Source organism: Muntiacus reevesi, chromosome 2, assembly GCF_963930625.1.
Source record: "Muntiacus reevesi chromosome 2, mMunRee1.1, whole genome shotgun sequence".
Classification (NCBI taxonomy): Eukaryota; Metazoa; Chordata; class Mammalia; order Artiodactyla; family Cervidae; genus Muntiacus; species Muntiacus reevesi.
The window spans coordinates 62,612,001-62,638,762 of NC_089250.1; the positions used below are offsets into that span (position 1 = coordinate 62,612,001).

The 26,762-nt window shown below is 57.8% G+C and overlaps 2 protein-coding genes across 4 annotated transcripts in view; one reads left to right on the forward strand and one right to left on the reverse strand.

The window, feature by feature from the left end:
- The first annotated feature begins 149 nt into the window (after positions 1–149).
- On the forward strand, positions 150–24,465 carry MYH7B (myosin heavy chain 7B). Of its 2 annotated transcripts, XM_065921870.1 has the most exons (39): positions 150–255; positions 1,511–1,617; positions 1,774–1,917; positions 2,407–2,901; positions 6,515–6,538; positions 6,686–6,778; positions 6,916–6,979; positions 8,084–8,182; positions 8,851–8,954; positions 9,042–9,180; positions 9,478–9,596; positions 9,689–9,838; positions 10,021–10,191; positions 11,318–11,497; positions 11,592–11,724; positions 11,809–11,885; positions 12,354–12,441; positions 12,611–12,728; positions 14,397–14,520; positions 14,622–14,758; positions 15,764–16,019; positions 16,979–17,221; positions 17,917–18,093; positions 18,183–18,328; positions 18,643–18,733; positions 18,811–19,200; positions 20,097–20,223; positions 20,314–20,432; positions 20,517–20,713; positions 20,830–21,179; positions 21,348–21,472; positions 21,573–21,688; positions 22,147–22,543; positions 22,622–22,747; positions 22,833–23,003; positions 23,102–23,206; positions 23,288–23,383; positions 23,850–23,987; positions 24,061–24,465. In XM_065921870.1, exons 1-39 carry the CDS (start codon positions 165–167, stop codon positions 24,070–24,072), a joined length of 6,039 nt encoding a protein of 2,012 aa, XP_065777942.1. In that variant the 5' UTR covers positions 150–164; the 3' UTR covers positions 24,073–24,465. The 2 variants fall into 2 exon arrangements, with proteins under 2 accessions (XP_065777942.1, XP_065777943.1); XM_065921871.1 differs by lacking the exons at positions 150–255; positions 1,511–1,617; positions 1,774–1,917 and having other exon boundaries at positions 2,488–2,563; positions 2,874–2,901.
- Positions 24,434–26,762, reverse strand: part of TRPC4AP (transient receptor potential cation channel subfamily C member 4 associated protein) — a 68,205-nt gene continuing 65,876 nt past the window's right edge. For both annotated transcript variants that reach the window (XM_065921874.1, XM_065921873.1), the window contains exons 17-19: positions 26,587–26,699; positions 25,517–25,723; positions 24,434–25,352 (exon numbers count right to left, since the gene is read on the reverse strand). In XM_065921874.1, the coding sequence (XP_065777946.1) occupies positions 25,215–25,352; positions 25,517–25,723; positions 26,587–26,699 (458 nt within the window). In that variant the 3' untranslated portion in view covers positions 24,434–25,214. The remainder of the gene's footprint in view (positions 25,353–25,516; positions 25,724–26,586; positions 26,700–26,762) is intronic.

Sequence of the window (26,762 nt, forward strand, 5' to 3'; positions counted from 1 at the left end):
GAAGGACCTACTATTAGGTCTTGGGGGTTGGTCGATCACACCCCAGTTTGGGGCCCCTGCCTCCAGTCCCTTCTCCGGGCCAACTTCCAGTGCCTGCTGCCTTGGACCGCCTTGAACCTCCAAGATCTCTGCTGCTGCATCCTCCGCCTCTCAGTGCCACTACCATGATGGATGTGAGTGAACTTGGGGAGTCTGCACGCTACCTCCGCCAGGGCTACCACGAGCAGATGAAGGTGCACACCGTCCTGTGGGATGGTAAGTGAGGGCAGAGGTGGGCAGAGCCACAGAGAGGCCCTTATGGACTCAGAACAGGAGTGGGGAGGGGCGGCACTCCGCTCGGGTCTGAAGGAGCACTCTGGCCTGACAGCTTTAGCCCCAGAAAGAAAATCCCAGGGACCTAGTACACCTCACTTGTGTGCCTGTGAGCAAGCCTTGGTTTGCTCCTCTGTAAAATGGGACAGTATCACCTGCCTCCTGTGACTGCAGTCTATGTCCGGAGCCCGAGGCTTCTGAGATGAGAGTGACTGGTATGTGTGCAGGCTGCCTCCACGTGTCCGTAAAACCTGTGCTGGAGTTATTTTTAGTGCTTTCCCTAGAGCCAAACCCTCTGTTTATTAGGGACAGGAATAAAGGCAACTATTTATGACCCGGTTTGCTCATAGGACAATAATAACAATAGGCAATGTGTATCAAGCGCTTATTGTGCGCCAGGCCCAGAGCAGATGACTTTCCATGCATCATTGCAACAACCTGGGGAGGTGGTGACCAGGGCCAGGGCCAGTTTTGTGGGTGTGTGACCTCTGCAGCTGCCCTGGGGGCCTTTAACTCTTTGCTATCACCATCTTGAAATTTTAAATGATTTCTTAACAAGAGGACTTGCATTTTAACATTGGAGCCTGAAAGTTATGTAGTTGGTCCTAAGGCACTTGGCTAGTAGGTGACAGGATACCTGAGTCTTTAACTTTCATGATGCCTTTAACTACCATGAAATATGGGCTCCCTGGAGCTCTGGGACCAGCTGCCCGGGCAGGAAGGAGCATAAGACAGACATACAAGATGCAGGGCTTGAGTCTTGGGTGAAATAGGGCAGACAGAACCCACTAATATTAAGTGCCTGACTCTGAGTGTTGCTCCAGAGGAGAACTAAGGAGATGCTCACAATGCTTTGCCTTTAAGGGACAGGCCCAGAGAGAATGAGGGATATTCCACAGGTTGCAGGGCAAATACAAGAGAAGCATGAATCTGAACCGAAGTGTGTAATCCAGGGTTGTGGGGGACCCTTACTTCAGTCAGGGGATCCTTTGAGGAGATCTCTAGGGAAACCTCCCAGTGCTGCCTTTCCAGGAGACAGGATCTGGAGGGATCTTTCCCAAGTACTCCTGTGTCCTGATAGAGGGGCTCCTGGAAGGCACACAGCTCTAGGGACAAGACAGGGGAACCCAGCTGGGCCCTGAACCCCTGGATGTGCATCAGCCTCTTTCAAAGCCCCAATGCTCTCCCGGAAACCCAGGGAAGAAGCGGGTCTGGGTACCTGATGAACAGGATGCTTACGTGGAGGCTGAGGTCAAGTCGGAAGCCACTGGGGGCAGAGTCAACGTGGAGACCAAAGACCAGAAGGTTTGACTCCCCTCTTTTCCTGGAATTAGCTCCTCTGCCTCCCCGAGGTGTAGCTCCTGGACGGCATGCTCTGGATGAAAGGGGGTCTGGGGGCGTACAGGGGTGAGAGGCTGAGGTCACTTGGTTCCTGCCCCCACGATATGGCCTTCCTGGCAGGTGCTGACGGTTCGCGAGGCTGAGCTGCAGCCCATGAACCCGCCCCGCTTCGACTTGCTGGAGGACATGGCCATGATGACGCACCTCAACGAGGCATCCGTACTGCACAACCTGCGCCAGCGTTATGCTCGCTGGATGATTTATGTGAGCCCGGGACCGAGGAGGGGCCACGGGTGGGATGTGGCCGTGCGTAGTGGGGGCGGGGCCGTAGCATCAGGGGCGGGGCTAGAGCGAGAGCCACAGCTCGGCGGGGTTGGGACCGTGGGGAGGGGGCGGGGCTGTGTGCGGTGGGGGAGCAGGGCTAGAGGTAAGGTAGGGTGATGTCATGGGGCTGAGGGGGCGGGGCCACCGACTGGTGGGCGGGGCTGGAGGTGGGGCTGGAGGTTCGGCTACGGGACTGTAGGGGCGGAGCGGCAGCCCCAGAGTCGCTGGGCAATGGGCTGTGGAGGTGGGGCCACGGGCTGAGGGCAGGAGTGAGGACTAGGGCGGGGCCAGGACGGCCACAGAGGTGTGGCGTCGCACCTTAGGCAGCTCCTTTTGGGGAATTTTTGCAAAGATCATAGTTTTGCCAGGGCTAGAGCTTGAGGATGGGAACTTGGCCTCCAATAACCCATCTATACTCTCTCTCCCCAGACATACTCGGGCCTCTTCTGTGTCACCATCAACCCCTACAAATGGCTCCCGGTCTATACAGCCTCCGTGGTAGCCGCTTACAAGGGAAAGCGCCGCTCGGAGGCCCCGCCCCACATATACGCGGTGGCGGATAACGCCTACAATGACATGCTGCGCAGTAAGGGCTACCTTGACTCCTCTCCCCTTCCTGAGTCCTCTCTCCCTCCTGAGACCCCTCCCCCGGCTCCCGGATCCCCTTGCATCCCCTCGCACTGCCCTCTTTTCGATCCCGCTGGACACCGAAGCATAGTCGTTCTGTCTCTTCAAGTGGGAGCTGGCCTGCATTCTGAAGGTTCCCACCTGGTCCTTCCCATTTCTGACCCTGGGTGGCGGAGGGGCTGTCCCAGCGCCAAGGATACCCCAGGTGTTCCACCTGTGGCTGGTCCCTCACTTTGGCTAACTTCTCTGTCTCCTCCCCTTTCTTCCAGACCGAGAGAACCAGTCCATGCTGATCACGTGAGTGTGGGGCTCTGAGGATGGGGTGGGAAATGCTGGACATCTGGCAGGGAGGGAGGGAACTAAAATCATTTCCCGAGATTGAATAATTGAATACAAAGTGCTAAGGGCAGGGGTTTTACCACCTAGAGCCAGTGTCCCAGGTGAAGCTAAATTATAGCGTTTTCTCTGCCCCTGTTCTGAGCAGATAGGCAGAAAGGGGATGCCAGACTGATCGCCAGCGCTCATATCCCCTGTTCCTAGGGCCTGGAATCTTCTTTCACCTTGATCTTTTGGGAGTTCTGATTCTGGCTCAAGGAGGGAGGAGGAGATCCCCTTCCCTTTCCTCTTTATTGTTGTTATTGTTTAGTCGCTTGGTCATGTCTGACTCTGCGACCCCGTGGACTGTAGCTCACCACGCTCCTCAGTCCATGGGATTTCCCAGGCAAGAAGACTACAGTGGGTTGCCATTTCCTCCTGCAGGAGGTTTTCCTGACCCAGGGATTGAACCCCTATCTCTTGCACTGCAGGAGTCTTCTTTACCACTGAGTCACCAAGGAAGCCTTTCCTTTTTATTACCAGCTTCTTATTTCTGAATCTTATTTATAACCATTTGTTTGCCTCCTTGGGAAAGTGGTAGAATTCTTACATACCCAGTTTAGGTCCAGCCAAACCAATATGGACATCGGTTGCGCGTGAGTGTGTGTATGTGTGTGAGTGTGCAACCTGCTGGTTAAGAGTAAGGCCTTTGAAACCGGAAAGACCTGGATTCAAGTTCTCATGGGTCCACTTCCTGCTGGTGCCCTTGGTCCTTTGAATCTCATCAGTAAAAACAGAACAGTCCTACTTACTCACCGCAGAGCTATAGGAGTCAGCTGGTGAATGTTTGCATCTGGCGCCCAGCAGAAACAGCTACATGACCTCTCTGAGCCACATCCCCTTTTCTATCAAAAGAGGGTGATGATGGCACCTGCCTTACAGGGTTCCTGAGGCTTCAATGAACCAGTTCAGGTGAAGCACTTGGCCCAGGGCCTGGCAGTAAGTTAGCGCTCAGTAAACAGTGGCATCGTCTGTTTTCTCATCTCACTGGGATGATCTATGCTGGTTTGTTTTGTAAACAATTCAACGCCTCTGGGAGTTGACCCATCTCTGAGGAGTTTTGGGTTGAGGGGCTCCTGAGATGGGACCTGGGTGTGGGGAGGGCAGAGGCACCCTGCTGGAGAAGTAGGGTGCTGGGGGGTGGGAGGAATTAGAGTAGCCAGATGGACATAGGTGACTCATGTTTGTGTCGTCCAAGGGGAGAATCGGGGGCCGGTAAGACCGTTAACACCAAGCGGGTCATTCAGTACTTTGCCATCGTCGCTGCCCTGGGAGACGGGCCGGGCAAGAAGGCCGTAAGACTTGCCCATGCGGGCACTGCTCCCTGCTGCTTCTCACTGTTTTTCTTTTCTTTTTTTTTTTCTCCTTTTCTTCTTCTTCTTCTTTTTTTTTTAAAGTTGATTCCCCAGAGCCTCTAGCCCTGCCTGAGCCTCCCACCCTGGTGGCAGACTCTGGCCCGAGCAAGGCTTGACCAGAGAGGCTGCGGCCATCCTCTGCCATGTGACGTAGTTCCAGGCTTGTCTCACTGCTCCCATCCCTAACACAGAGAGGCGGGACCACATGGCTAGTCCTCAACATTTCATGCAATTTTTCCCTTTCATATTTTCACGACCTTCATATTTTAGAAGTTTACCAAGCAGGCTGCTTTTACCAAGAAGTAATAATCGGTTTCTTGGTTTTCATGCTCCAGTTACCTGCTGTCAATCAAACAAGGCAGGTTCAGCCAGAGCCAAGGGCACTTGGCCTTCTCAACAGCCAAGATTATGGGTCAGTTTTATACCCTATGATTTCTTTATGGTTTTTGAAATTTTCTGAAACAACAGGGGACCAGTATTTTGGGGTTTTTTAAAATCTATTTTCGAGGTACAGTTTTCCTTCCTAGCCCTATGGCCAGATGTTTAGAGATGTGTGGGCACCCCACACCCACCACCAAATGGATTGACTTTTCTTTCCAGAAGCCTAAGGCCTCCACCCACCCAGCCCTCACTCCTGGTCTTGTTGAGCCTTGCTTTTATTCTGGGGCATTTTTCTTTCTTCTTTTTCTTATCTTTTTTTTCCATTTAAAGTTTTTTTTTCTTTTTCTTTTTGCCTTTTCCTGTTTTCCCATTTGATTTTCTTGTTTTTTTGTTTTTTTTAATTTCAGTTTTGGTTTTTTGTTGTGGTGGTTGTTTTTCTTGTTTGGTTTTGTTTTTGCTGTTGACTTTTTTGGTACTTTCCTCCCTCCCCTCCACCTCATTTTCCCAACTCCCAAAATGTCTCTGAGGATGCTACAGAAAGTTGGGGCTTGGTCCAGAAACAGAAATGGAGGGCGGGAGCTGACGGGGATGCAGCCAGAATGGGTGGGGCTAGGGGGCACTTGGGCAGAAAGGAACCCTGTATTGTGGATTTGAGGTTTGGGGGAGCTGTCAGGCAAGGGGTAGAGAGAAAGGCTGGTCCACAGGGGCCCTGGGCGTTGTAGCTTAAAGAACTTATCAACCTGCCTCCCCTCTGCCCCAAATTTGACCACATCTATCAGAGGGAGCCCTGTTTAAAAGCCCTGGAGCTGAGTGTGTGGGGCGGAGCTCAGGGGAGAGCTCCTGCCATCTTCCTCTTGTTCCTGTCTCTCCAGCAATAGCTCAGGGGGGTTTTTAAGTCTTGGGCTCCCTGGAGGTGAGTGAATCACCAAAATCTCATGGCATGGGACAGGTGGCATGGCACCTGTCACTCCAGAATCCATTCCTTCCTTTCCCCCTCTTTTTTCCCCAGGCTACTGGGATCCATGGCAGGGAAGAGATAGAAAGGGAGATGGAGGGAAGATGAGGCTAGGAGAGCAAGTGGGGAAGAGTCCTTCAGTTCAGCAAGTCCCTCTAAATGAAACAGGTGGCTTTGGGTGTCATGGGAAGCAGGATGCCTGGACTTAGCATCTGCCCTGCCCCTGATTTATTGTGTCATCTTGAGCAGATCACTTTCCAGCTCTGAGTCTTAGGTTCCTCATTTGCAAAGTAGGGCTAATAATATGCACCTGGTGGGGCTATTTTGAATAATACTCGATGTACAGTTGTACAGTGAAAATGCACCCAATCACAATACAAAGAAATGTGAAGAAGGGCCGTCACAGAGGGAGGTGAAGGATCAGAAGGTTTGGGCAGGAAGAGTCTCTTCCAGCCTCAGAGAATCAGAGAAGACTTCCTAGAGGAGGGGGCTTTTGAGTTGGGCTCTAAAGGGGAGTAGACTGTAGTCAGGAACTTCTGGGACTTGGAACAGGGTCAATTCCGGGGGTGTGGGAAATGAAGGGATATGGAGGAGGCCAGAGACAGCTTTGGGGCACTGTGGGTAGGAGACACCCAGACGCAGCCCCTTCCTCAAGCACCTCCCTGACTAGAGCTCTGCCTGCTCCATTTCTTGCATTTCTCCATCTAACAGTCCCTGGAGGGTCAGGCATAGGGAGTGGGTGACTAACATTCAATGTCCTGCTAACTCACCCCACTCCCCCACCTCCACACCCCTTCCTGGTGAGACCTCACACCCTCTAACATTGTCTTCCTTCTCCTCCCAGCAATTTCTGGCCACGAAGACTGGGGTAGGTATGGGGCTGGTGTGAGTGGGGCAGGCAATAATTATGAAGTCCTGGGGACCCTCCCTCCCCTTCCCCTTCCCAAGCAGAGGTGGTCTGGGATGGGCTAAGACCCAGGACCGCTGGGTGAGAGACCCCTCGTCCTGCCACCAGGGCACCCTCGAGGATCAGATCATCGAGGCTAACCCCGCCATGGAGGCTTTCGGCAATGCCAAGACCCTGCGCAATGACAACTCGTCCCGCTTTGTGAGTGGCTGCGGTGGGAGACCAGGTGGGGTTGGGGCAGGAGGGTGGGGGGGCGGGGAGACACAAGGTCTGGGAGCCCTGGGTGGATGGAGCAGCACTGCCCGGGCCCCTGACACAGGCTGCTTCTCTGCCCACAGGGAAAGTTCATCCGCATTCACTTTGGTCCCTCTGGGAAGCTGGCATCCGCGGATATTGACAGCTGTGAGTCCAGGAGAGGGTGGGGAAGGAGAAGGATGGGGAGAGGCCCAGGCCTGCACCTTCCCACTCGGACTGAACAAATTTCATCAAGTCCTTGGGGCTCCCACCTGTCCCAGATGCTGCTCTTCGTGCCCAGGCCACTGCCCAACTCATGCCACCTCACCTCTCACCTGGAACTTACCCACTGCCTCCACGTGGTCTCCCAACCTCCATTCCTCTGCCTGATCTTCTTTCAGCCAAAGTGATCTTTTTTTGGCTACTAATCTGACCACTTCTCATTCCTGCCTAAAAACCTTCTCCAGATCCCATCACCTTAAGATGGAGACCCCCACCCTTACCCCACGATGACCCCAGTCTTTTCTCTGGCCCTCTGTCTGGTGGACCTGTGCCCCTCCTGCCCGGCCTCATCTCTATGCACCTTGAGACCCTGTCCTTCCAGGAAGGTCTCCCCCAGTGTGTCTCTGGGGTCATCACCCATCCCTCCTGACCCAGTCCTGCTATGCAGACACTGGGTGCCCAGGTCACATGCACAGAGGGACCCCCCCACATTGACTGCTCCTCATCTTGGGATGCAGGGCCAGATCCTGACGGACAAGCATAGGCAGGTGGTGATGGGAGGAAACATCGTTGTTTACACCCTGACGGGCCCGTGTGCAAACACATGGAGGCTCTGCTCTCTGCACACAGTGACACACCAGCACTGCTCTGGGGGGAAGGAGCGGTCTGTGGGTGGAGGAATGACAGCCTAGATGAAAGAACAAACCAAGATCCACACACAGGGGATTCCCTGGCGGTCCAGTTAGGACAGTGAAGACGTGGCACTCAGTGCCAAGGGCCCGGGTTCAGTCCCTGGTCAGGGAGCTAAAATCCCACAAGTCACGTGGCCAGAAAAGAGACCCCTACACAGACACCCACATTAATACACATGCACTGGTGTACAGACACATTCCCACACTGTGGCACATGTGCCAATGGAGAGACCTCCTGCAGTACATGCCGGGGGTGTGTGCAGACACCCTTGCCCCCGGCCAGCCCCTTCCCCCTGCTCCTCAGCCCTAGTGGGGTGACTCACTCAGGACAGTAGGCCAGCTCCTCCCTTTCCCCCAGATCTCCTGGAGAAGTCACGGGTGATCTTCCAGCTGCCCGGCGAGCGAGGCTACCACGTCTACTACCAGATCCTTTCGGGGAAGAAGCCAGAGCTGCAGGGTGAGGCCCAGCAGCCCAATGGGGTGGGGGCCAGAGCGCGCAGGTCCGGGTGGCAGTGGGGCTGCCCTGCCCTGTCCCGGGCCCCCTCAGACCAGGCCCTGGACTGCCTGTTCCCCCACTGTTCTGGGGTCTGTGACATCCCTTCTTCCCTGGAGACCCAATATTCCTTCTATCCACCCACCCCGTTCCTGGGATTTCTGGTTCCTGCCGAGCCCTCTCCTCCTCGTGCTGGAGAACGGGCCCCTCAGCACCACTGCCCTGGCTAGGTTGTCTCTCCTGCTGTCCTGAGATTAGAGAGGTTCTCCCCAGCACCGAGCGGGGAGCAAGGGCTCCATCTGGGCCTGGCTCACCTCTCTGTCAAGCCCCTCGAGGGCAGAATCTGATCCTCCCTGGACCCGAGCACCCCGCACGGGGTCTGGGTCAGAGGGGTGGCTATGAGCAAGGGTCAAAAGGTGAGTGAGATGTAGGGACCATGGCTCTTTCCCCAGACTCATAAAGAAAGAGAAGCCTTGGGCATAGGAGTGGAGGAGAGAAACTCCAGGTACAAAGTCTAGAGAGGTCTCTAGAGTCTCCTGCCATACGAGCCCCCAGGACCCACCACACTGGGATCAGGGGAAGGAGAGCTGGTGAACTCAGCCGACCCCTCTTCTCGGCCCCGTGTCCCCCAGACATGCTGCTTCTGTCTATGAACCCCTACGACTACCACTTCTGCAGCCAGGGCGTCATCACTGTGGACAACATGGATGACGGGGAGGAGCTCATGGCCACTGATGTACGTCTGGTGCGAGGGGAGCAGATCCCTTGGCTCCACTGGACCCTGAGGAGCCCAGAGTTCTCTGAGTCTTCCCCTCCCCCACAGCACGCCATGGACATCCTGGGCTTCAGCGTGGAGGAGAAGTGCGCCTGCTATAAGATCGTGGGGGCCCTCCTGCACTTCGGCAACATGAAATTCAAGCAGAAGCAGCGGGAGGAGCAGGCTGAGGCCGACGGCACCGAGAGTGAGGCGCCCTTTCCCTGGCCTGACCTGACCCAGTCATTCTCGTGACCCTGATCCCAACCTCCAGTCCGTGACCATTATCCCTAAGCCTTGTCCACAACCTTTGACTTAGGTCTGGCCCTGATTGTAAAGCATGACTTCTCAATTCCAGACCCTCACCCTTCTGAGCTGTATAGTTTGCTGACCTTGAACTTGACCTCTGCCAACCTCCCTCTCCTAACCCTAAGTTGAGACCAGTAGAGCCCCCAAGAACCACTATTCTTGACCTCCTCCTCATCTCACCTGTGTGTCCTGCCAGGTGCTGACAAGGCTGCCTACCTGATGGGGGTCAGCAGCGGGGACCTCCTCAAAGGCCTTCTGCACCCCCGAGTGCGTGTGGGGAATGAGTATGTGACCAAGGGTCAGAGCGTGGAGCAGGTGAGCTGCTGGCAGGCTGGGGCCCACCTGGGGATGCCCGGGAAAGGGTCGGCTTCTTGCCGGGTCCCAGCCCAGCCTCCCCACAACTCCAGGTGGTGTTTGCCGTGGGGGCTCTGGCCAAGGCCACCTATGACCGGCTGTTCCGATGGCTGGTGTCTCGGATCAACCAGACTCTGGACACCAAGCTGCCCCGTCAGTTCTTCATCGGCGTCCTGGACATTGCGGGTTTTGAGATCTTTGAGGTGCGGGCAGGCCCACGCCCCTAGGCGCTGTTCTCTCTGGGGTGGAGGACCATGGGGGTGGGTGCAGGAGCCCTGGGGGTCTGCCTGGAAGCGGGGTGAAGTCCTGCACATCCCTGTTCTCTGTGGGCCTCCCTGTCCCTGTCTATAAGGAGGCCAGCTGAGCTGGGCGCTGCTCTCTACAGTTTAACAGCTTTGAACAGCTGTGTATCAACTTCACCAATGAGAAGCTGCAACAGTTCTTCAACCAGCACATGTTTGTGCTGGAGCAGGAGGAGTACAAGCGGGAAGGCATTGACTGGGTCTTCATCGACTTCGGCCTGGACCTGCAGCCCTGCATTGACCTCATCGAGAAGGTGGGGCCTGGGGCCAGGTCACTCCAGGAAGGGAGTGCCTGTGTGCTTGTATGTGATTGAGCATGTGCAGGCTTGCATGTGCGTGTGCATTGAAGTGAGCATGGGTATATGAGCATGGCTGTGAGCATGTGTATGTAATGTGTATATGAATAGAAATGTGTGCCAGTGTGTGACTAGGTGTGTTAGAGATTGAGTGTGATCATGTGTTGGTGAGCAGGGCGCATGTGTGAGCATGCATCCCTGTTGCACTGCTGACAATAAGCCCTATTGCAGCCACAGTTTCATTGGACCCTCAAAACTGTCCAGAACTACAGGGCAGGGTAGGGTGTGTTTGTTTATTTGTTTATAAGACATTACACATATTTCCCTATGGTACAAAGACTAGAAGGAAAGAAAAATCATAGAAAAATGGACAAATCAGAAACAGAGGGGAAAAAATATTTCCCCCAATCCTCCTACAGCGTGTATCCTCTCCATCCTTTATCCTTGGCATCTCTTTTCTCTAATGTACACAGACTGACTTCTCATCCTACCTTTTCTCTGAAAGTGTATTCTGGGTGTGGTGCTTTGTTGAGAAGATATAGTGGTTCACGCAGCAGATGATGTCTGTGCATTTCTGTAATCTCCTATCTGTGAACATTCAGGTGGTCAACAATTCTTTGCTGTTATGGCAGCAATGAAAGTACTTGTGTCCCCATTTTGCAGGTTAGAAAACTGAGGCTTAGAGAGGTCTAAGGGCCCCATAACCACTAAGTGAGGAAGCCAGAGTTTGACATCAACTGCATTTTTTTGACTGCACTATGTGGGAGAGTGTGAGACCACAGATGTCGGGGGTGTGTGGATGCAGGGGTGCTGGTTTGAACTTGCACACTTCTTATAGGCAAAGAGAACAACTCAGATCTGCGAACTGGTCAGAAGTGGGTTGAAAGCCAAGCCACAAACTTTCTTTCTTAGAAGACAGGGCTCCTGGGTACAGATCCATTCTGCCTCCCTCTGGGCAGATGGTGGCTGAGGTTGAGGCGTCTCGGGAAGCTCCCAGAGAGAGGGGCTCCAGGAAGTGGGGGTCCAGCCCAGCCTGGATGTACTGGCTTGATGGAGACCCTTCATGCTTGTGCCCTGTCCCCAGCCGCTGGGTATCCTGTCCATCCTGGAGGAGGAGTGTATGTTCCCCAAGGCCTCAGATGCCAGCTTCCGGGCCAAACTCTATGATAACCACGCGGGGAAGTCGCCCAATTTCCAGCAGCCACGGCCTGACAAGAAGCGCAAGTACCAGGCCCACTTTGAGGTGGTCCACTATGCAGGCGTGGTAAGTGCCTGTTGAAAGCCCTGCTCTTGACCTCTCTCCCTGATTCCTGGGGTTCCCCCGCCCCTCGGGTCAGCACCTGTCTGGTTTCTGGCAGGTGCCTTACAGCATCGTGGGCTGGCTGGAGAAAAACAAGGATCCGCTGAATGAGACGGTGGTCCCCATCTTCCAGAAGTCACAGAACAAGCTCTTGGCTACTCTATATGAGAACTACGCTGGTTCCTGCTCTAGTGAGTACCAAGCAGTGCAAATCTGCAGCGAACTCATGGAGGGATGTTCTCTGCAGTGAGTGACTAGCTCCATGTCTATCCTAGCTGAGCCCCCCAAGTCCGGGGTGAAAGAGAAGCGTAAGAAGGCAGCATCATTCCAGACGGTGTCCCAGCTGCACAAGGTGAGGCCCCATCTAGGCCCCGTGTAGGCCCCCACCCTGCTGCCTTCACCCGGTCCTGGCTCCTTGCTCTGTCCCCTGCACCCGGGGCGGGCGGCCGTTAAGACTTGCAGTGATGTTTAACTCCTCTCCACGTGAACATCACAGCAAGTCTGTGCTGCTTCCCGTCCCCACGCTGCCTGGGCAGGGTTTAGGGGGGATGGGGTGGGAGCCACGGGGCCTGTGGGAGGGCTGAGGATTGGTTGGGGGACCCGCCTGGTCAAATGGAAGAGGGCCAAGGGTCACAAGGAGAGTCAAAGTGTGGCGCTGCAGAGACCTAGCACTGAGGTGCCCAGTCCTTAGTGGGCTGGTCCATCTTTGGCGGGCTGGTCCATCCTTGGTGGGCTAGTCCATCCTTGGTGGGCTGGTCCACTGCGGCTTCCAATCCTGCTTCTCTGCCCTCTTGTGCTTTCTCCCCTCTCCCTCCCCCAGGAGAACCTCAACAAGCTGATGACCAATCTGCGGGCCACGCAGCCCCACTTTGTCCGTTGCATCGTCCCCAATGAGAACAAGACCCCAGGTAGTCACCCCAGGGTGGGGGCTGCTTCCCCCTGGGGGAACATGGGAGGGAGGGGATGCGGTGGACCAGAAGCTGGGTCATCCCTCTCTGCAGGGCCTGCATGGCCTCGAATTCATGAAGGTGTGTCCCCTGACCGCTAGTCTTTTCCTTTAACCTCCACCGTGCCCAGGGGTCATGGACGCCTTCCTGGTGCTGCACCAGTTGCGCTGCAATGGGGTGCTGGAGGGGATCCGGATCTGCCGACAGGGGTTCCCCAACAGGCTGCTCTACACTGACTTCCGGCAGCGGTGGGTATCTCCGGGACCCAGCCTTGGCTTCTCCTCAGCTCCCCTGCCAGCCACCTTCCCTCTTACCTTCCTCCCAGGTGGAGGCAGAAGGCTGGCTGGGGGTGGGAAGGGCACCGAGGAGGATGCAGGGGGGTGGGGAGGGGGCTGGGGGGCATCCCAGTGGGAAATGCTAGTCGGTGAGACCTGAGGGAATGGGCTGGGGGAGAAGTGAACAGGCTTGGGGTAATACTGCAGGTGCAGCCAGCAGGGTTTGCTAATGTACTAGAAGTGGAAAGAGAATGAAAAAGACAGAGGTGACTTCCAGGTATTTGGCCTATCAACTGGGGAGTTGGTGGTAGATTTACTAAGAAACCAAGATAGATCTTTAAACTTTTGGTAGGGGGAGGTAGGTGGACAGTGGATTAAACTCTCCTTGGAACATATCAGATTTGAAATGTCTCCGGCAGGAAGCCCAGGAGGGAAGTCGGGCAGGCAGAGCCAGGTGTGGATTTGAGAGTTGAATGAGGGTTCACATGGACTAGGCTTTATGTAATGCCTGGCAACGAGCGCTCGGTCAGTGCTGTAGCCTCTCTGCCTTCCCTTTATAGGTTTGATTTTTGTCTGGCTGCAATTGTCCATGGGCCCCTCCCCCTTCAGAAGTAATTGGGGCCATCCACGCTGACCATTATACATGTGTGTTTGTAGAAATACTTTGCACATGGGTGCACACACACACATGAGCACACATGCATGAGCACACACATGCATGAGCGCACACACATATGAGAACACATACACGTGTTCTCTGTTTTTTCCCTGTAACCATATGTCTTGGGGATTGTTCCTTATTAATAGACATAAGTCTGCATCATCACCCTTTTTTAAAAAAATTAAGACTTTTTTTTTACAGTAGTTTAAGGTTTGCAGCAGAATTGAGGGGAAGGTACAGAACATTGCCACAGACCCGCTGCCCCGGCACATGCACAGCCCCCCCCATTATCAGTGAACCCACCAGAGCGGGGCATCTGATACGGTGGCATCATAATCACTGTCTGTAGTCACCATCACAGTCCACTTTCGGTATTGTGCCTTCTAGGGCTCCGGATAAATGTAATGACATGTAGCATCATCCATTTTGTTATGGAGTGAGGTATTCTGTAATCTAGCGACCTGTACTTTGTTCATCAGTCCCTTAGTGAGGGGCCTTTTGTGTTTCCAGGGTTTTGCCTTCACAGGGTGGTCACTGCAACCTGACCCACACGGCCCTGTACACACGTGCAAGTGTGTTCCTTTAGAAGTGGGCGTGCTGGAACACTTGCTCTTTCTTGTTGATCACAATTCTCTCCCAATGTTTCTTCAGTTTGTGATATGCTGTAACACATCACCTTCTTTACTTTTTTTTGCAGTCTCAAAAAACTGATAAATTATTAAAAATTATGTTAAAAATTTTAACAGTGCCATAGGCCTTCTGTAAATATTGCCGCCTCTTAAAGAACTACTGAAGCCATTTAAACATTACCTGAGCTTTTAAAGCCGAGTATGCCCACTTCCCCAGTATCACAAGATTGTCAAGTGTCACTCGCCAGCTTGTTCCGTGGAGCCTCCACTCTAGCCTCTGAGAGGCCAGCCTCTCCAGTCCTCTTCTCCCCGCCCAGCAACCCCCTCACCAACCCTTCCCCACCTGCTCAGGTACCGCATCCTGAACCCCAGCGCCATCCCGGATGACACCTTCATGGACAGCAGGAAGGCTACAGAGAAGCTGCTGGGATCACTGGACATTGACCACACCCAGTACCAGTTTGGCCACACCAAGGTTGGGGCGCAAGGGAGTTAGGGTCCTGATGCGGTGTGGGCAGGCGCTCTGCAGGGGCTCATGCATACGATTGAGGGTTATACCTACCATGCCCATCCCAGGTGTTCTTCAAGGCTGGGCTCCTAGGCGTCTTGGAGGAGCTTCGCGACCAGCGTCTGGCCAAGGTCCTGACGCTGCTGCAGGCACGGAGCCGGGGCCGCCTGATGCGCCTGGAGTACCAGCGCCTGCTTGGAGGCAGGTGGGTGCGAGGAGAGGAGTGGGACACAGGGTCAGGGTACAGCCACTTGTCCCCCAGCTCACAGAACCTCTAGGCTCTCTGAACCTGGTTGTACTGTCCGTATGGGTCAGATTTTGCATATGTCTGGTTGAGTGTCTCTGAAGGGGCAGGGCTCTGTCTGCTCTGTGCCCTTTAGCCCCTAGCTACCTACCACTTCCTCCCCTCAGAAGGTGGGGAAAGAGAGTCCATCTCTATGACAGGCCATCCCAGAGTGTGGTCCTGAGTGGGAATAGAGGCAACTAGTGTTTTCAAAGAGTCTTATGTGCCAAGCCCTGGGCGAGATATTTTGTTTGAATTTATCTTGGCTAAGGTACAGGATGGGCTTCTCACCTGCCTCTGGTAAAGAATCTGCCTGCCAATGCAGGAGATGCAGGAGACACGGGTTTGGTCCCTGGGTTGGGAAGATCCCCTGGAGAAGGAAATGGCAACCCACTCCAGTATTCTTGCCTGGAGAATCCTGTGGACAGAGGATTCTGGTGGGCCACAGTCCATGGGGTCACAAAGAGTTGGAATCGACTGAGCACACATGCAAAGTACAGGACAATCCTAAGAGGCAGATGACCGTCTCTGCTCACCAGAGGGGGTGTCTGAGCAGAGAGAGAGGCGTCAACTGGCTCATGCCGGGAGGTGGGAGGCTGGGATGGGAGCCTAGGCTGTCTGACCTTATATGACAGTCAGTGGCTTAACCATCCCTGGTGTCCTGTCTTCAGGACCCTTGCAGGGACCACCAGACCATTCAGGGTTTGTGAACTCCAGCCCTGGAGGCAGTCCTGCATGCCCTGGGCCTCTCCCTAAACCTCGTCTGTAAAGCAAAGGATTAGGACCTATTTGAGAGGCTATTGGGAAGGTTAACATGATCGACCACACACTGAAGTGTTTAGTGCAATGTCTGGCCCAGGGGAGGTACTAGGGAGCTTTGGGGCTGTACGAAGGGGCAGCTGTGAGCCTGCGGCCACCCCTCCCCAGGGATGCCCTGTTCACCATCCAGTGGAACATCCGTGCCTTCAACGCTGTCAAGAATTGGTCATGGATGAAGCTCTTTTTCAAGATGAAGCCGCTGCTCCGCTCGGCGCAGGCTGAGGAGGAGCTGGCAGCCCTGCGGGCAGAGCTGCGGGGGCTGCGGGGGGCCCTGGCCACCGCTGAGGCCAAGCGCCAGGAGCTGGAGGAGACGCACGTCAGCGTCACCCAGGAGAAGAACGACCTGGCCCTGCAGCTGCAGGCGGTGAGGCGGGGAGGGGCGGGCTTGCTTTCTACAACCTGGTGCCCCCACCCCCGGGCATCCTCAGGGAACCCCAGGCCGCTCTGAGGAAGTAGCACAAGCAGAACCAGCCCCCATCCCCGGCCAAGGCCGACCTGGCATCTGCTGCGTGCTCAGGCTTCACCTGGGTCCTTCTTGCACTTCTGGAAGCTCATGGGCTCACACCTGCATGTGGCCTCCTAGTACCCAATCTCCTCACCCAGTCTGTGCACGTGCCCTAGTGCTCCCACACCCTGGGCCCCCATGGCTTCCTGCTAAAGCCTCCATGGAGCCCCATCTCCCCAGCTCTCTCTTCCTGTCCCTCCCTGAGACAGTACCAGGCTCCCTTCTCTGGTTAAGAGTCACAGGAACCCAGGCAGCAGGTAACAGTAACAACCAGAGGGCAGAGATCAAGGGTCCAGATCTTCCCCCAAGTCCATAGAGCTGTTCCTTCCTTCGGCAAACACCTTGAGTGTCAGGCCCCATAGAAGCTCTGGAGACACATTGGTGGGAAGACAGACAGACCAGTGCTCACAAACCCACCTGCTAGAGCAGGAGATGGTTATCCGGTCAGGTGGTGAGGAAACAGCACAGTGGCCAAGAATCTGACCCTCTGTGGCCGCTCAGGGCCCTCCCCACCCCGGCTTCAGTGAGGGTGGACCTGGCCATTGGCTTCTCTCCTTGAGCCCTTGTTTGGGGCTTTCTCTGGGTCGCCCCCCAGCTTAAGTTTCCCCTCTTGCCTCCCCGGGTTCACCCCTCCGCTTGCGCCCTCATCCCACCACACCTGATTGCCTTCAGGGCCAAGGTCATCGGCATGGCATTCCTTGGTCCCAGAACCCAACTGAGCTTGTGTCAGGCCTTGGCATGGAGAAATGAGCTTTCTGTCCAGGACCTGGCCTGGGTCTCTCGGCTGTCCTGACTCTGATTCCCATGTCCCCCTCCAGGAGCAGGAAAACCTGGCGGATGCCGAGGAGCGCTGCCACTTGCTCATCAAGTCCAAGGTGCAGCTGGAGGCGAAGGTGAAGGAGCTGAGCGAGCGGCTGGAGGATGAGGAGGAAGTGAACGCAGACCTGGCCGCCCGCCGCCGCAAGCTGGAGGACGAGTGCACGGAGCTCAAGAAGGACATCGATGACCTGGAGCTGACGCTGGCCAAGGCTGAGAAGGAGAAGCAAGCCACGGAGAATAAGGTGTGGGTGTGGGCTGCTGTGGGTGTGGGCTGGGCTGGGCTGGGGTGGGGCAGAGCTGTGGGGCCAGGCACCTGCAAGTCCCACACCTGTGTGGCCCTGGGCAGGTCTCATCCTCTCTGTGAGCCTCAGTTTCCTCCTCTGTCAAATGGGGCTAATAGCAGCACTTCCCTAATTAGGGCGGGTGAGGATTCAGTGTGTAACTAGTCTGTGCGAGCATTCACCAGTATGTATGCGCCTTGCACATAGTAGGTGCTCAGCAGATGCTAGTGATTGTCATCCACCAGCTCCATGTGCCCCAGGTGCCTTCCCTCACTGAACCCTCCCAAGAGCCCGTGTGGTTCACACTCTGGGGGAACTGACTCCATTATACAGGAGGGGAAAGTGAGGCTCTGGGGGAGGGTGAGCTGCTTATTCAGCTTCTCACAGGTGCTCCCTGAGGAAGCCAGGACTAGGGAACAGCTGCTTAAACACCCGTGAATCCCCAAATAGCTGGCATCTGTTGATCTCTCAGTGCTGGCCAGACACTGGGGAAGGGCTCAGTAATCCCTTGAGGAGGAGGCTACAACCATCCCTTAAGGATGAAGAAATTGAGGCTCAGGATGAACTGACTCGCCTGAGGTTCTCTGGCTGGAAAGGGCAGCTGCTCAGGCCAGAGTTGGGGGACGCAGCCCCACAGTGACCTTGGCCCAACACAGGTGAAGAATTTGACGGAGGAGATGGCGGCACTGGACGAGTCTGTGGTCCGGCTGACCAAGGAGAAGAAGGCCTTGCAGGAGGCCCACCAGCAGGCCCTGGGCGACCTGCAGGCTGAGGAGGACCGTGTGAGCGCGCTGGCCAAGGCCAAGGTCCGGCTGGAGCAGCAGGTGGAAGACGTGAGTTGGGGCCACAGCAGGGGGGCTGCACAGAGGGGCTGGGCCGGCCAGGACAGGGGGGAGCCCACTCACCCTGTCCTGCCCCTCAGCTGGAGTGCTCCCTGGAGCAAGAGAAGAAGCTGCGCATGGACACGGAGCGGGCCAAACGCAAGCTCGAGGGGGACCTGAAACTGACGCAGGAGTCGGTGGCAGATGCTACCCAGGACAAGCAACAGCTGGAGGAGAAGCTCAAGAAGTAAGAGTGGGGAGGGCCCAGCCTGGACCTCCTGGCCCCGGGGGCCTCCTGAGCCTGCAGCCTGCTTCTCGTAGCCCCCAGGACTCCAGTCAGTGTTGCATCACAGCAGAGGTTGAACTGTAGGGTGAAGAGGGGTCACCTAGGGCCAGGCTCTAGGGCCGGGGCTTGAGAGGGAACATGGGGGAGGTCTCCAGGGCTACTCCTGGCAGCGTGCCTCACAGGATGGCATGTGTGCTGGGGGTGGTACCCAGGTGCCCCCGGCAGGTTGGCGGCAGTTAGGACCTGGGCCGGCTCATGCCCACCCTTTCTTCCAGGAAGGACTCGGAGCTGAGTCAGCTGAACCTGCGGGTGGAGGATGAGCAGCTCCTTGGAGCCCAGCTGCAGAAGAAGATCAAGGAGCTGCAGGTGCGTGAGGGACGGGGTCAGGCGGGGACCCGGGTCAGGGGCCCACGGAGGTGACCCTGCTGCCTGCCCATCCCCAGGCTCGGGCCGAGGAGCTGGAAGAGGAGCTGGAGGCTGAGCGGGCGGCCCGGGCCCGCGTGGAGAAGCAGCGGGCAGAGGCGGCCCGGGAGCTGGAGGAGCTGAGCGAACGGCTGGAGGAGGCGGGTGGCGCGTCGGCGGGGCAGCGCGAGGGCTGCCGGAAGCGTGAGGCCGAGCTGGGCCGGCTGCGGCGGGAGCTGGAGGAGGCGGCCCTGCGGCACGAGGCCACGGTGGCGGCCCTGCGGCGCAAGCAGGCAGACAGCGCGGCCGAGCTGGGCGAGCAGGTGGACAGCCTGCAGCGGGTGCGGCAGAAGCTGGAAAAGGAGAAGAGCGAGCTCCGCATGGAGGTGGATGATCTGAGTGCCAACGTGGAGACCCTGGCCCGCGGCAAGGTGTCGGCCTCCTTCCTGACCCCGACCTCTGACCCGCCACTAGCAGCCCACCCTCACCAAACCCTTCCTGACTGCAACAGCTGACCCCACCCTCTGAGCCCCGAGCACCCCCTGCCTATCTGACACCACACTAGTGCTGACTCTGCACCCGATCCTGATCCCCGGCCCATTCACCAGGCACCTAGCCCGAAACCCCCACACCGGTCCTGATCTCAAACCTTACGTCCTAAACTCTGTGCCTTGATGCCAGAGGATTTTGACCCAGCATCCAATTTCAACTTCTCAGTCTTTGACTTCTGAATTCTGACCTCATCCCTATCCTGTTTTGGCTTCCCTGGTGGCTCAGATGGTAAATAATCTGCATGCAATGCAAGAGACCTGGGTTTGATCCCTGGGTCGGGAAGATCCCCTGGAGGATGGAATAGCAACCCAGTCCAGTATTCTTGCCTGAAGAATCCCTGTGGACAGAGGAGCCTGGTGGGCTACAGTCCATGGCGTTGCAAAGAATCGGACATGACTGAGCAAATAACACAGACCTGTCCTGAGTGTTCTTGTCCTGAATCCCAGCACCCAACCCTGACCCTTGACCTTTATACCACCTGATCTTAACAACTGAGCTGTGACCGCTGTTCCCTGCTGACTTCAGACTCTGGTATCCTAATCTCACCTTGACCCACTGGCCTTAGGACTGGTTTAGCCCACTCACTTCTGCCACCCACATTTTAAGCCATAGTCCAGCACTAGAATCTCTGACCCTGAACTTGGGGTTCTGTTCTCCCTTTGATTCCTTGGCACACATCTAGTTTTCCAGTTCCGGGCTTCAGTCTCTGATTGGCGGCCCTAGATCCTGCCTTGTGGGTCTCTGACTTGTTCTGATCTCTGACCCCGGCTCCCAGGCCAGTGCAGAGAAGCTGTGCCGGGCGTATGAGGATCAGCTGAGCGAGGCCAAGATCAAGGTGGAGGAACTACAGCGGCAGCTGGCAGATGCGAGCACCCAGCGTGGGCGGCTGCAAACCGAGAGTGGTGAGGTGCCGGGCTTGGCCGGGCCACGGTGGGGCCTCCGTGCTGCCCACCCGCCTTCCCCTGACTTGTTGGCTCCCCTTTGTCCTGCAGGGGAGCTGAGCCGCCTGCTGGAGGAGAAGGAATCTCTGATTAGCCAGCTGAGCCGCGGGAAGGCCTTGGCCACCCAGAGCCTGGAGGAACTGCGGCGGCAGCTGGAGGAAGAGAGCAAGGTGGACTGGCTGTGGGCAGCCACGGAATGGTGGGGGCGGGGCCACAGGGCGGGCCCCACGCTGAGCTCACTGGGCTCTCTGCAGGCCAAGAGTGCGCTGGCTCACGCCGTGCAGGCTTTGCGGCATGACTGTGACCTCCTGCGGGAGCAACACGAGGAGGAGGCCGAGGCCCAGGCAGAGCTGCAGAGGCTGCTGTCCAAGGCCAACGCCGAGGTGGCCCAGTGGAGGAGCAAGTATGAGGCAGATGCCATCCAGAGGACCGAGGAACTGGAGGAGGCCAAGTGAGTACCCTGCTGGCCCGGCCAGCACCACCTTGGGGGAGAGGGCAGGGCAGGGTGGGGTGGGGGATGCGGGGCTCAGCTATGCGCCCACATCCCATCTGCTCCTGGGGGCCCAGAAAGAAGCTGGCGCTGCGACTGCAGGAGGCAGAGGAGGGGGTTGAGGCCGCTCACGCCAAGTGCTCATCACTGGAGAAGGCCAAGCTGCGGCTGCAGACTGAGTCAGAGGATGTGACTCTGGAGCTGGAGCGGGCGACCTCGGCGGCCGCAGCGCTGGACAAGAAGCAGCGGCACTTGGAGCGGGCGCTGGAGGAGCGGCGGCGGCAGGAGGAGGAGATGCAGCGGGAGCTGGAGGCGGCCCAGAGGGAGGCCCGCAGCCTGGGCACCGAGCTCTTCCGGCTGCGCCACAGCCACGAGGAGGCCCTGGAAGCCCTGGAGACGCTCCGGAGGGAGAACAAGAACCTGCAGGGTACGGCCCGGCCCGGGGCCAGCGCCTCCCTGGGGCTCATTGGGAGTTCCCTCCGAGTCACACGGGCAGGGTGCCCTTGCAGGGGCAGCCTGGAATTACAGGTGGGTGAAGTGATGTGGCTGCAGCATGAGCAGTGGGGTGGCCCCACGGTGCCCTTTCTCTCTGCAGAGGAGATCAGTGACCTCACAGACCAGGTCGGCCTCAGTGGGAAGAGCGTCCAGGAGCTGGAGAAAGCCAAGAAGGCGCTGGAAGGAGAGAAGAATGAGCTCCAGGCAGCGCTGGAGGAGGCCGAGGTCAGGGGTGGGGCAGACGCTGACCCACTGGCTCCCCCAGCCTCCCCTCTCAACACGCGTTCACGGACCTCCTGGCTCAATGGCTTGCTCCGTACCCCAGGGGGCCCTGGAGCTGGAGGAGACCAAGACTCTGCGGATCCAGCTGGAGCTTTCCCAGGTCAAGGCTGAGGTGGACCGGAAGCTGGCAGAGAAAGACGAGGAGTGTACTAACCTGAGGTGCGGGGAGCCGGCTGGCCCTCCTCTCCAGGCTGACAGTCTCTCCCGTCCCCACTGCATGAGAGCAGAGGGCAGGAGGTGTTGGCTGAGCCCCAGCGTGCACACAGACTGGCGTGACACCTAGTCCCCCCTCCCCAGGACTTTCTCGGCAGGGGGATTATTGTCCACAGTTCAGAGGTGAACCTAGGAGAGGCCAGAGGACTTGCCCAAGGTTACACAGTGGAGGCAGAGCCAGCGTTCAGTCTGTGTCTGTCTGCTCCAGAGCCTCACTCTTGTCTGTGAAGTTGCTGATGGGCGACAGGCAGGCATGAGGGGCTTGAAACCAGGGAGGGACGGGTCCCTTAGTCTGCAACGGGTTTACGTCTCCAGCGTTCCTTTTGCGTCTGTCAGCAGGTGTGGTGCCTGGGCCCCTGCTCCTCGCAGGTCACCACGCATCCTTCTGTCCCTCCCGACCACAGGCGCAACCACCAGCGGGCAGTGGAATCCCTGCAGGCCTCCCTGGATGCAGAGACTCGGGCCCGCAATGAGGCGCTACGGCTCAAGAAGAAGATGGAGGGCGACCTCAACGATCTGGAGCTGCAGCTGGGCCATGCCACCCGCCAGGCCACGGAGGCTCAGGCCGCCACGCGGCTGCTGCAGGCCCAGCTCAAGGAGGAGCAGGCAGGGCGGGACGAGGAGCAGCGGCTGGCGGCCGAGCTCCGCGAGCAGGCCCAGGCCCTGGAGCGGCGGGCTGCCCTGCTGGCTGCGGAGCTGGAAGAGCTTCGGGCTGCCCTGGAGCAGGGCGAGCGCAGCCGACGGCTGGCGGAGCAAGAGCTGCTGGAAGCCACCGAGCGCCTCAACCTCCTGCATTCCCAGGTGGGCACAGAGGGGGTCACCAGAGCGTGCGGGGCAGGGGCCTGCAAGGCCCGACTCTAAAGCTCTGCTTCCCTGCAGAACACAGGTCTCCTGAACCAGAAAAAGAAGCTGGAGGTGGATCTGGCCCAGTTGAGTGGGGAGGTGGAGGAGGCCGCCCAGGAAAGGCGGGAAGCTGAGGAGAAGGCCAAAAAGGCCATCACTGATGTGAGGCTGGGCCGGGGCTGTGGGTGCCCAGAGCAGAGTCCAAAGGGACTGTCACCTCCTGACCAGGCCGCCGCATCCCCCGCAGGCGGCCATGATGGCGGAGGAGCTGAAGAAGGAGCAGGACACGAGCACACACCTGGAACGGATGAAGAAGACTCTGGAGCAGACGGTGCGGGAGCTGCAGGCCCGGCTGGAGGAGGCAGAACAAGCCGCCCTCCGGGGCGGGAAGAAGCAGGTGCAGAAGCTGGAGGCCAAGGTGTGTGCGGCCTGCCTCCCAGTCTGCTGCCCTGGCGGGTGGGTCAGCCCCGGGGAGGGCAGGCAGGGGCTCCAGGCCCACCAGCTGGCTGCTTGCAGGTGCGGGAGCTGGAGGCTGAGCTGGATGCAGAGCAGAAGAAGCACGCAGAGGCCCTCAAAGGGGTGCGGAAGCATGAACGCCGGGTCAAGGAGCTCGCGTACCAGGTGGGTGACCAGGATCACCTCGAGGGAGGCCCTAGAGCTGGCCTGCTTTGGACAAGACCTGAATCCCCTTTGCCTGCCCAGGCTGAGGAGGACAGGAAGAACCTGGCTCGCATGCAGGACCTGGTGGACAAGCTGCAGAGCAAGGTCAAGAGCTACAAACGTCAGTTTGAAGAGGCGGTGAGTGCACGGAGATCTGGGTCTTTGGGGCCTAGTACCAGTCAGGATGCCAGTGGTCACCCCACTTCTACAGCTGGCCCCAGTCAGTGGGGATGCCAGCAACGGTCAGGCCTGTTCCACCTCTGGGCTGTGGTTTCCCCCGCGGTAGCTTTGTGTGTCAGCTGGGATAGTGACCCCACTGCCCAGTGGGAAGAAAGACAAGTTTCTAACAGCTCCAGCAAGACACAAGACCTAGCTCTGTCTCTGGGTGGACCCCTCTGCTTTCCCCGTCCAGGCAGATCTGGCACCCGAGCACCTCTGGAACAAGTGGCTCAGGCCGTTCCTTCCTGCCGTGGGGACTGGGGAGGGGTGTGGAGGGCCACGGGCAGCGGCGGTGAAGCAGACTAGCGGGCCAGAAGCTGGCCCCCTCTGGGGCAACTGACCCTCTCAGTGACCAGGGACTGAGCAGGCCTGCCTGTGCCCGCAGGAGCAGCAGGCCAACACTAACCTGGCCAAGTATCGAAAGGCCCAGCATGAGCTGGACGACGCGGAGGAGCGGGCAGACATGGCGGAAACCCAGGCCAACAAGCTGCGGGCACGCACCCGGGATGCCCTGGGCCCCAAGGTGAGGGGTGTGTGGGGTACCCTCCCTGCCCTCTGCCTGGGGGCCGCCCACTCAGGCACCCCTCTCCCCTTAGCACAAGCAGTGAGGCTGGAGCCCTGGGCTCTGAAGAGGGACACCTGCTCTCTGCCCCCCGATGCCAGCCTCTCTTCATTCACACCTGCTGGAGCCCTGGGCTCTGAAGAGGGACACCTGCTGTCTGGCCGCCCCGATCCCAGCCTCTCTTCATTCACACCTGCTCTCTGCCCCTTCCCCCCCCCCAATCCCAGCCTCTCTTCATTCACACCGGCTGGAGCCTTGCCACCCCAAGCCCTGCTCCACCCTGGATAAACCCTGCGGCTGCAGCTCTGACTGGGTTCTTGCTCATTCTTTGGGGTTCAGGAGGGGAAGGGGGGTTCAGGAGGGGAAGGGAGCACGTGGTCTCACAGACAAAAGTCAGGTCCACATCAGTCATTTAAAATAAATTCTTTAATAGTCTCCATTTAATTGGTTTATTTGTTGTTAATAAATTGGCAACACAAGAAGGGGCCGGGGGTGTGCTCCCAGGCAGGCTCCCGTGCGGGCAGGCTCAGGCAGGAGACGCTGCCTGGAGGTGGGATGGGGCACAGCCACCCTGTACCCCAGGGGATTGAAGGAGAAAGCCCCCCCACTTCTGGGGGAAACCCCTGGGATGAACACAGCGGCCAATGAGCAAACAGAACCAGAGGAGCTAAAGGAAAACAACGGAGGGAGGAAGGGAGGGACAGATGGGCAGGCCTGGGGGAAAGAAGCATTCTCTGGTATCCCCCACTCCTGCCCAGGGGCTCAGAAGCTTCTGCCTGGGTCCAAAGGCCAGGGCAAGCTCGGCTCACAGATTCGGGGAGGGGGCCCACATCTCCCTCCCCACGCCAGAACTGACACTCAAGAGACCGGGCGGGAGCTCAGACAGAGCTGTTTTTAAAAGTCCCCTTAGCTCTAGGTGGGCCAGGGCCCCAGAGTTCTGAACGAAATGTGGGCACAGCGCCCCTGTCCTCATCATGGCGATCTTGAGGGAACTGAGGCGCCCCAATGACCCGGAGCCTCAGGGGCCAAGGGCTTCTAGATGCTCCCTCCCACCCAGCCTGGACCTGAAGACCCGGGGCAGGTGGAGCAGCAGGGAGGCGGGGAAGGGTGGGGGCAGGGCAGGGCGTGAGGCACGCGTACCCCGCTCACCCGCGCTGGCCCAGCAGCCACCCGAGGCCTGGCCCAAGTTCACTCCTCGGTGAAGTCCCTGTCTATGTCCATGTAGGGCTCCTCAATGTAGCTGACAAGGGCAGAGGGAGACTGGCGGTCCGGGTTCAACAGGATGGACACGGTCTCTTTCCAGTATGAGAAGCTGATGCAGGAGCTCTGTGCACAGAGAGAGGGGCCACGGGAAGGGCCCTGGTAAGGGGCAGAGAGCTGCCTTCCACAGGGCCCGGTGGGAGTCAGGCGCCCGGACACCTGCCCCTCCAAGGAGCCTGGGCCGCCGCGCCCGCAGCCTGCCTGCCAGCCCTCGGGGGCGGGGCACTCACGTTCTCCAGGCAGGTGCTGTCCTTGTCCTTGTGCAGGTAGTGCTGCTGCCAGAAGCGCAGCAGGTTGTGGAAGTTGTTGAGCAGGAAGCCAGGGTACTTCTTGCTGTGCTCCATCCGCTGCAGCAGCCGCAGGTAGAGGGGCAGACGCTCTTTCCGTCGGGCCAGCATCAGGATCACCAGGCTGGTGTTGAGGCAGCTGACGTTCTCCTGCAAGGATCAGGCTGTGTGGGTCAGGTGTGTGCCGGCAGCCCAGGGGCCCTGGTGGACCGGGGCAGTGGGTGAGGGGGTGTAGTGGGCAGGGCGGAGGTGTCCATGGGCCTCACATGGTGCGGCCCCTGCATAAAGCTGACAGAGGACTGCGGAGAGGAAAGATGAGGGTCCTGCCCCCAGTGCCTTCCTGGCCCTCACTGCCCCCCTCGCCCAACCCAGAGTTGGGGGGAATGGCATTATTAGTCTAGTCAGTCCATGCCTCCTCCAGAATCGGCTCAGGCACGGCTTCTTCCTGGGAGCCTCAGTCCCTGGGGCAGCTGGGCGCATGCATCTCTCTCACTCAGCACTAGACTGGCACAGCTATGCAAAGGAAGCGTCTTGGTCTGTTTATTCACTGTGCATCCCCAGCCCACGGTATTGCCTTAATAAATGTTTGTTAGATGAAGGAACAAAAGAAAACCTCTGAGTATCACCCCCACTTTAGAAAAAAGGGTGTGAAGCTTGGAGGGCAGCTGCACAGTTATTTGTTGAAGGAGATGGGTGTCAACATCAGGTCCAGCCCCAGGTCTGTGCTGCAGGCGGGGCCTGGAGAGCACTGGACAGGGAGTCAGAACTCATTGCCCACCCAGACTCTGCCCAAACCACTTGTGACCTCAGAGCCTTGCTCCTTCCCCAGGCCCCTTCTATAAAATGGGGAGCTGATCACTTACTGGAACAAGTCCTCAGAATAGCTGGGAGGGTCTCCTAGGAATGAAGGGGTGGGTGACAGGAGAGGTACTTCTAGGGTGAAGGTGGCCCTGGGATGAGGGTAACTGTTCCCAATCCCCCCTTTCCTGGGGGCAGGTCTGTAGGCCTCTCACCTGGGTCAGCGTCTGTACGTGAATGATATTGATGAGACGGAAAAGGAAGGACATCTGTGTGGGCACCTGGGATATGTAGGCGAGCAGGCGGCACTCGGACAGGACCTCCGCGACTGCGGACAGACAGGCAGAGGCGTGAGCAGCAGGTGCAGAGAATGCTCTGTGGCTCCAGGGCC

Excerpts from the sequence above, each read along its gene's own strand:
- MYH7B (XM_065921870.1), top strand. The coding sequence starts at position 165 with ATGATGGATGTGAGTGAACTTGGGGAGTCTGCACGCTACCTCCGCCAG. Across the intron at positions 12,729-14,396 it reads TACACTGACTTCCGGCAGCG|GTACCGCATCCTGAACCCCA; the intron begins GTGGGTATCTCC and ends CCACCTGCTCAG. Across the intron at positions 17,222-17,916 it reads AGCAAGCCACGGAGAATAAG|GTGAAGAATTTGACGGAGGA; the intron begins GTGTGGGTGTGG and ends GGCCCAACACAG.